A 9,361-nucleotide genomic window follows, 5' to 3' on the forward strand; every position below is an offset into this window, starting at 1 on the left:
CCCTGTTGCCAACAATATAATTTAAACTCTATAGTCTGAAGAACTCGTTAGAGACACAACGAGCACAGTTAATAAAGAACGAAGAGGCAAAAGTCTAACCATTAATGGTAACTATAAAGCCCTGTGTGCAGACGCCCACCGGGATACGGCAGAGTTCCCCACTGAGTGCAACGTCTCGTCCATCGAGTCAGGCAGCCGGTGTCTCCACAGCCACTGGTGACCATAGCAACGAAATAAACAAACACTACGTGCGGAAGGTGACTCGCTATAGCGCCGCAGGCGTGCTTTAAAAAACATATTTACCTGTACGTGCAACAGAAATGATGAATCTAAAAAAAATAGATTAGAAAACAATGATTTATAGAATCTGCTGACTCACACATTATGCACACACACCCACACACACACACACATACTCACACACACATATACACACCCACACACATATACACACACACACATACTCACACACACACTCACACACACACATATACACACCCACACACACTCACACACACACACTCACACACACACACTCACACACACATATACACACCCACACACATATACACACTCACACACACTCTCACACACACTCACACACACATATACACACCCACACACATACACACACACACACACCCACTCACACATATTATACACATACATTGATACTGACTCTACACACACACACACTGTATATAGTATGGTATTAACACACACACATACTCTCACACACACTCTCACACACACATATACACACCCCCCCACACACACACATGATACTAACCCTGTATATAGTATGGTATTAACTGACCCTGTATATAGTATGGTACTAACTGACCCTGTATATAGTATGGTATTAACTGACCCTGTATTTAGTATGGTATTAACTGACCCTGTATATAGTATGGTACTAACTGACCCTGTATATAGTATGGTATTAACTGACCCTGTATATAGTATGGTATTAACTGACCCTGTATATAGTATGGTATTAACTGACCCTGTATATAGTGTGGTATTAACTGACCCTGTATATAGTGTGGTATTAACTGACCCTGTATATAGTATGCATTAACTGACCCTGTATATAGTATGGTATTAACTGACCCTGTATATAGTATGCATTAACTGACCCTGTATATAGTATGGTATTAACTGACCCTGTATATAGTATGGTATTAACTGACCCTGTATATAGTATGGTATTAACTGACCCTGTATATAGTATGGTACTAACTGACCCTGTATATAGTATGGTATTAACTGACCCTGTATATAGTATGGTACTAACTGACCCTGTATATAGCATGGTATTAACTGACCCTGTATATAGTATGGTATTAACTGACCCTGTATATAGTATGGTACTAACTGACCCTGTATATAGTATGGTATTAACTGACCCTGTATATAGTATGGTACTAACTGACCCTGTATATAGCATGGTATTAACTGACCCTGTATATAGTATGGTATTAACTGACCCTGTATATAGTATGGTATTAACTGACCCTGTATATAGTGTGGTATTAACTGACCCTGTATATAGTATGGTATTAACTGACCCTGTATACAGTATGGTATTAACTGACCCTGTATATAGTATGGTATTAACTGACCCTGTATATAGTATGGTACTAACTGACCCTGTATATAGTATGGCATTAACTGACCCTGTATATAGTATGGTATTAACTGACCCTGTATATAGCATGGTATTAACTGACCCTGTATATAGCATGGTATTAACTGACCCTGTATATAGTATGGTATTAACTGACCCTGTATATAGTATGGTATTAACTGACCCTGTATATAGTATGGTATTAACTGACCCTGTATATAGTATGGTATTAACTGACCCTGTATATAGTATGGTATTAACTGACCCTAGCATTCTTACTTACTTATTGTGTTCTTCATATTTCTTCTTATTTATCGTTTTTTGTCTCGTCATACATTGTTATAAATGATTGCATTGTTGGGTTTTGAGTTTGAAAAAAAGGCATTTCACTGTACCTGTGCAGGTGACGTCGAATTGAAAAACATGAAACGTGAAACTTATCGTTAAACGTATGTGTTTAAATTGCTCGTTGTTAGCCAGCTAGCTGAAGAGGACAAAGGCCTTACGGAGCTGACGAATCGCCCCAACAGGCTGCGTCGTCTCCCGTGATTGGTCAACAATGACACCACTGCTTCATAAATAGGACAGGTTTCTATTTTCTCAGCCTCACTGGAGTGGCAGTCATCGGCATGAGCACCGCCCCGACCGCTCTGCCTGGATAGAATCCACCCCCCCCCAAACCACGTCTAGTCTTCATTGAAAATGAACTGCCCCCCCCCCCCCCTGCTGTCTATCAGCAGCTTAAGGACCAGTCTCCCTTCTCCACATGTAGAACACTAGCTCAGCACAGCAGTCTAGACAAAATGGCTGATTGCCCCCGTGTTGTGGGTGCAGTGCCGTCTCACTAGAATAACAAAGTGAGTGGAAGGACGATTATATTTCAGGAGTTCACACCCAAACTCACAGACTATGAATGTTGTTCATTGAAGTGCTACGTTCGGGATTTTGACTGCAGGTCTAGACTCACTTGATATTCAGGACCAAGGTCAGGAGAATTTCTGGTCAGGAGATAACTTACCTTACAGTATTGTTCAGATGTTCTGATCTGATCGTTTTTCAAATTGTATTTTATTTAACCTTCATTTAACAAGGCACTAGGATAGGGTTAGGGTTAGAGGGGAGTATCAGAGAAGTGTAGATGGGGTTAGGGTTAAAGGATTAGGGTTAGAGGGGAGTATCAGAGATGTGTAGATGGATAGGGTTAGGGTTAGAGGATTAGGGTTAGAGGGGAGTATCAGAGATGTGTAGATAGGGTTAGGGTTAGAGGGGAGTATCAGAGATGTGTAGATGGATAGGGTTAGGGTTAGAGGGTTAGGGTTAGGGTTAGAGGGGCGTATCAGAGATGTGTAGATGGGGTTAGGGTTAGAGGGGAGTATCAGAGATGTGTAGATGGATAGGGTTAGGGTTAGAGGGGAGTAACAGAGATATGTAGATGGATGGGGTTAGGGTTAGAGGGTTAGGGTTAGAGGGGAGTAACAGAGATGTGTAGATGGATAGGGTTAGGGTTAGAGGGGAGTAACAGAGATGTGCAGATGGGGTTAGGGTTAGAGGGTTAGGGTTACAGGGGAGTATCAGAGATGTGTAGATAGGGTTAGGGTTAGAGGGGAGTATCAGAGATGTGTAGATGGATAGGGTTAGGGTTAGAGGGGAGTAACAGAGATGTGTAGATGGATAGGGTTAGGGTTAGAGGGAAGTAACAGAGATGTGTAGATGGGGTTAGGGTTAGAGGGGAGTATCAGAGATGTGTAGATGGGGTTAGGGTTAGAGGGGAGTAACAGAGATGTGTAAATGGGGTTAGGGTTAGAGGGTTAGAGGGGAGTATCAGAGATGTGTAGATGGATGGGGTTAGGGTTAGAGGGGAGTAACAGAGATGTGTAGATGGGGTTAGGGTTACAGGGGAGTAACGGAGATGTGTAGATGGATAGGGTTAGGGTTAGAGGGGAGTATCAGAGATGTGTAGATGGGGTTAGGGTTAAAGGGGATTAACAGAGATGTGTAAATGGATGGGGTTAGGGTTAGATGGGATGGGGGTAGGGTTAGAGGGGATGGGGGTAGGGTTAGACGGGATGGGGGTAGGGTTAGTAGTCGAGTACAGAACATCTGCATCATTCGGTCACCGTCCAGAGACACCAAACGACCACAAACGAATCACTTGTATCGATCTATCTAGGAACGTATCTGTTGCAGATCCTATAGCGTAACGTTCACGGAGCATCGGTTCCATCTGTCTTCTGTAGTTGTCGTCTACTAAAGCTTCTGAAAGTCTAGGGAGGCTTTGATCGTCACAGATAAAGTCCTCGTCGAGACGTGTTACATGGAAAAACGAAAAGAGCCAACAGGCCAACCCCTTCCAGCTGTGAACCGGATGAATCCTTGCATAACAGCTCATTTCAATCATCAATATAATAATATGTCTATATAATATCTGTATATTGTATTCTTTCTGTGGGCTGTCAGTGTTACGCTGTCTATGACTGAGTTCCAAATAGCATCCTGTTTTTTTCTAATAGTACATATCCCTATGGGCCCTGGTTAAAGTAGTGCACTAAATAGGGAATAGGGAGACATTTGGGACGTAGACTAAGACTATTCAAGGCTCCTAGACTAGTTATGGGGTCAGGGGATGGGCATCTCTGATACTCCCCTCTAACCCTAACCCCATCTACACATCTCTGTTACTCCCCTCTAACCCTAACCCCATCTACACATCTCTGGTACTCCCCTCTAACCATATCCCCATCTACCGCCTCATAAAATTAAGTGTTTAGTAAAAAATAGATAAAAGTAACAAAAATGAAAGAGCAAAATAACAATAGCGGGGCTATATACAGGGTATTACGGTACAGAGTCAATGTGGAGGCTATATACAGGGTGTTACGGTACAGAGTCAATGTGGAGGCTATATACAGGGGGTACCGGTACAGAGTAAATGTGGAGTCTATATACAGGGTATTACGGTACAGAGTCAATGTGGAGGCTATATACAGGGTATTACGGTACAGAGTCAATGTGGAGGCTATATACAGGGTATTACGGTACAGAGTCAATGTGGAGGCTATATACAGGGTGTTACGGTACAGAGTCAATGTGGAGGCTATATACAGGGTATTACGGTACAGAGTCAATGTGGAGGCTATATACAGGGTGTTAAAGTACAGAGTCAATGTGGAGGCTATATACAGGGGGTACCGGTACAGAGTCAATGTGGAGGCTATATACAGGGTGTTACGGTACAGAGTCAATGTGGAGGCTATATACAGGGTGTTACGGTACAGAGTCAATGTGGAGGCTATATACAGGGTGTTACGGTACAGAGTCAATGTGGAGGCTATATACAGGGTGTTACGGTACAGAGTCAATGTGGAGGCTATATACAGGGGGTACCGGTACAGAGTCAATGTGGAGGCTATATACAGGGGGTACCGGTACAGAGTCAATGTGGAGGCTATATACAGGGGGTACTGGTACAGAGTCCATGTGGAGGCTATATACAGGATATTACGGAACAGAGTCAATGTGGAGGCTATATACAGGGTGTTACGGAACAGAGTCAATGTGGAGGCTATATACAGGAGGTACCGGTTAGCTGAGGTCATATGTACATATAGGTAGAGTTATTAAAGTGACTATGCATAGATAATAACAGAGAGTAGTAGCAGCGGGGGAAGGGGGGGGTGATGACTACCTAGTCACAACATGCTCTATCCTCATCAACACAAGGGTTGGGAGGAAAATTACATGGGGGAGTGTTGTGTGTGGGGAGGGGGTGGGGTAGTTATTTCGTCATTTTTTTGTATGTGTACTGCCATCAGGTCTCGGGTTGATAGTAAATATGAAACATTATGTAAACTGGGTCAGTAGGTAGAAAACATAGATACAGAGGACAGGTCTGATTTCAATGAGACAACATGATTACATTGCTCTGAAAACTCACCAAACTATTCCTGAAGTATTTACCTCTTAGAAAGCATGTGAATACCAAACTCACAAAAATTATATTTACACAATTACACACACTTACCATAAAATGTGCAAATTGTGATGGAAATTGTGCTGGTAATCATGATGCTAATTGTGATGGTAATTGTGCTGGTAATTGTGCTGGTAACTGTGATGCTAATTGTGATGGTAGTTGTGCAGGTAATTGTGATGCTAATTGTGATGGTACTTGTGATGCTAATTGTGATGCTAATTGAGATGGTACTTGTGATGGTACTTGTGATGCTAATTGTGCTGGTAATTGTGATGCTAATTGTGATGCTAATTGTGATGGTACTTGTGATGGTACTTGTGATGGTACTTGTGATGCTACTTGTGATGCTACTTGTGATGCTACTTGTGATGCTACTTGTGATGCTACTTGTGATGGTACTTGTGATGGTACTTGTGATGGTAGCTTTTTTTGAAGAACAGAGAAGAAAAGATGTCGAAGCCTCACACACGTGATGTCATTGAAAAGCCCAGAATGCACCTCTCAAAGGTACAACAAGTCCCAACACAGTGGCATGTATGGCCTCAGGGACACGGACAAAAACAACACGTCCATTAGAGAGGACCACAATGAACTGCTGGGTCTCAGAAAGCTACAGGATGGCAGATTGAGGACATTATGTTCTCCGTCTAATGACATGAAGCATCTTATCCTATGGGAAACACTCCCTGTGTCTGAGCTCTGACACACTGCTTTATCACGTGGTAATAACATGGATTACGGTTGTGGAGTTTATATGTCCCACCTAATGATATGAAGCATCTTATGGGAAACATTCATCTGTGTCTGAGCTCTGCTAGCTGAGTCTGTTGCTGGACAGATCGGCTGTAAGGCAGGCAGAGTGTGTGTCTGGGGCTGGGCCTGGAGCCGAGAGAGAGAGACAGAGAGAAAGAGAGAGAGGTGGGGGAGAGACAGACAGAGAGAGAGAGTAAGAGAGAGAGAGAGGGGGGAGAGACTGAGACAGAGAGAGAGAGAGAGACTGAGATAGAGAGAGAGAGAGAACTCTGGTTTTGGCAGGGAAGGGGTTGTCACTAGTTACCACAAGCACAAAGTGGAAAATTGCTTATATTTTTACAAATTCATGAAAACAAAAATAGTTTTTTTGTCTTAATTTAAGGTTAGGGTTTAAATCCGATTTTAAGGAGATAAATTGCAGAAATAGGTGCGGTTTTTCCATAATTATGACTTTGTGGCTGTGGTAACTAGTGAGGAGCCAGTGAAGGGGGTGTGGTACATCCTCCCACAGCAAAACAAAGAGCTTAGAGTCACACTTACCATCTCTCTCCCACTCTTTCTCTCTTTACCCTCTCTGTCTATCTCTCTCTCTCCATCCTTTTCTATTGGATTTATAGTTTACAGTTAATACATTGATTTGACTTTCTCAGAAACGTGTTCTGATAAAAGTCCAATAGTTTTGTTGTTGTTGTTGTTATGTGCACGGTGTTTCTTGTGTTTTTCTATCAACTGAAACAAAGCCCATAGTGGTATAGTCGGGTTGTATGAATCCCATTACGCTGCACCTGCTGTTCTACATCAGCCATACAGCAGGTCATTGAGTTGAGTGTTTTCTCCACGCGCTCAACTTATCCACCGGCCAGTAAATACAGGCTACAATGTAACGCAGCTCTCTCATTCGCTGCAGCTCTTAACAGTGTTTCAGAGAGGGATGTTTACAGGGTTAAGTGTATATTAACAGAATAGTTAGATCATGCGTTTTAAAAAAAAGCGTTTTATGTGCAAACGGATCAATAGAATAGTTAACCGTGAGCGACCGTATGTGTGACACGTTGTGCATTGCATCAATGCGTTGGCTCTCATCCAATTTAGGGTCACTATTCACACCCAGTTCTTCACAAGACTAGGCTACTAGTGAAACCGAACAAAATAAATAATGGGGAGTTTAATATCACTGTAAATAATGTATTTGAATGTAAATTGTTTTAAAGGGGACTGACCTGTGTGTGTCCTTAGATGCGCTTTGAGGTGGGACGACTTCCCGTAAACTTTTTCACAACCTGAATAATGACATTTGTGCTTTTTCTGAGGCGATTCCGGTTCGGATCGACCTCTGACACGTTTACTGCCTCTTTGTGTGAGGTCGGCGGCGGGGCTGACGAGGATAGGTGTGGCTGTATTCCCATCCTCTGTGACTGGAGCTGGCGATACGCACCCTTCTGCTATTTGTGCCTGCTCGGCAGTATCGCTAGTGGTCGTGGGTGCCTGCTGGTTAAAATCCGCTAGAATCCTCGCCACCACGAAAAGAGAGGAGTTGTCTTTGACCATGTCTTCTCCATCGTTCCTTGGATAGCAGGCTGGTTCTGTTTTGAACTCTCTGTTCTCTTTAGGGTGAACGACAGCCCGACTGGACATAGACACAAGGCACTCCGCGGCGAAATGATCCATATCCCTTCAAACGGAACACCGATGCGTAATTGGTGACATTCAAATATAACAACTATGTTCTGGTATAAAGGATTTCAGTCGGGTTTGATCCCTTGCTGTGATTATGGAGGAAGCTTTGGTCTCAGTATTCTATCAATAGGAAACAACTCACATAATACATGTTACCGGCTTCTCCATGGAATTGCCATCCTAGATCCCAAAATAAAATCTAAACGTAAACACGTCGAGTATGAATCCCTTTCCGGTCTTTGGAAATTAAACAGTTATGAAATGATGATAACTTTTCTTTCTTTCTGTAGCCAAATGAACATACTCCATCCCAGTGATATTTCCCTAGTTGTCTCCTGCATTGTGACAGGTCAATGTGCCGAGTCGACGAGAAGCTGTTTCCATGCTGGGGGCGTGCCCAACTTCATGCATAAAGGGGTGTGTCGTCTTGCAGCTGCTTATCCATTGGATACCGATGCGTTCCAGAGCGCCAGAATCGTGACCTCGTTAAAAACAAAGTTAGATCGGGACATGATGTACTATACAGAGAGACAGTGCTGTGGACTGTTGTATCTGCGATAAAGAGCCCTCCCCTCTCTCTTTCTCTCTCTCTCTCTCTCTTATCTTCTAGAGAAAAAAAACGTATCAGCACAAGAAGAATAAGATATACAATACTGTATGTAAAGTAGGCTATGCAATAAATATGTTATGAAGGCACTATTGTAGTCCGTAATGTGTAATATATTACTGCCTTAGTGTAGTCCATAATGTAATATATTACTGTCTTAGTGTAGTCCATAATGTCATATATTACTGTCTTAGTGTAGTCCATAATGTAATATATTACTGTCTTAGTGTAGTCCATAATGTAATATATTACTGTCTTAGTGTAGTCCATAATGTGTAATATATTACGTCTTAGTGTAGTCCATAATGTAATATATTACCGTCTTAGTGTAGTCCATAATGTAATATATTACCGTCTTAGTGTAGTCCCTAATGTGTAATATATTACCGTCTTAGTGTAGTCCATAATGTGTAATATTTTACCGTCTTAGTGTAGTCCATAATGTGTAATATTTTACCGTCTTAGTGTAGTCCATAATGTAATATATTACCGTCTTAGTGTAGTCCATAATGTAATATATTACCGCCTTAGTGTAGTCCATAATGTAATATATTACCGCCTTAGTGTAGTCCATAATGTAATATATTACTGTCTTAGTGTAGTCCATAATGTAATATATTACTGTCTTAGTGTAGTCCATAATGTAATATATTACTGTCTTAGTGTAGTCCATAATGTAATATATTACTGTCTTAGTCCATAATGTAATATATTACTGTCT

General features: G+C 42.0%; 1 protein-coding gene across 1 annotated transcript in view; it reads right to left on the bottom strand.

Annotated features, from left to right (window-relative positions):
* klf13 (Kruppel like factor 13) overlaps positions 1-8,440 on the bottom strand; it is a 61,088-nt gene extending 52,648 nt beyond the window's left edge. The window contains exon 1 of the mRNA XM_064962985.1: positions 7,577-8,440. Coding sequence (XP_064819057.1) covers positions 7,577-8,024 — 448 coding nt within the window. The 5' untranslated portion in view covers positions 8,025-8,440. The remainder of the gene's footprint in view (positions 1-7,576) is intronic.
* Between the last annotated feature and the right edge of the window lie 921 nt (positions 8,441-9,361).

The sequence above is a fragment of the Oncorhynchus masou genome, unplaced genomic scaffold (assembly GCF_036934945.1).
Source record: "Oncorhynchus masou masou isolate Uvic2021 unplaced genomic scaffold, UVic_Omas_1.1 unplaced_scaffold_657, whole genome shotgun sequence".
NCBI classification, from domain to species: Eukaryota; Metazoa; Chordata; class Actinopteri; order Salmoniformes; family Salmonidae; genus Oncorhynchus; species Oncorhynchus masou.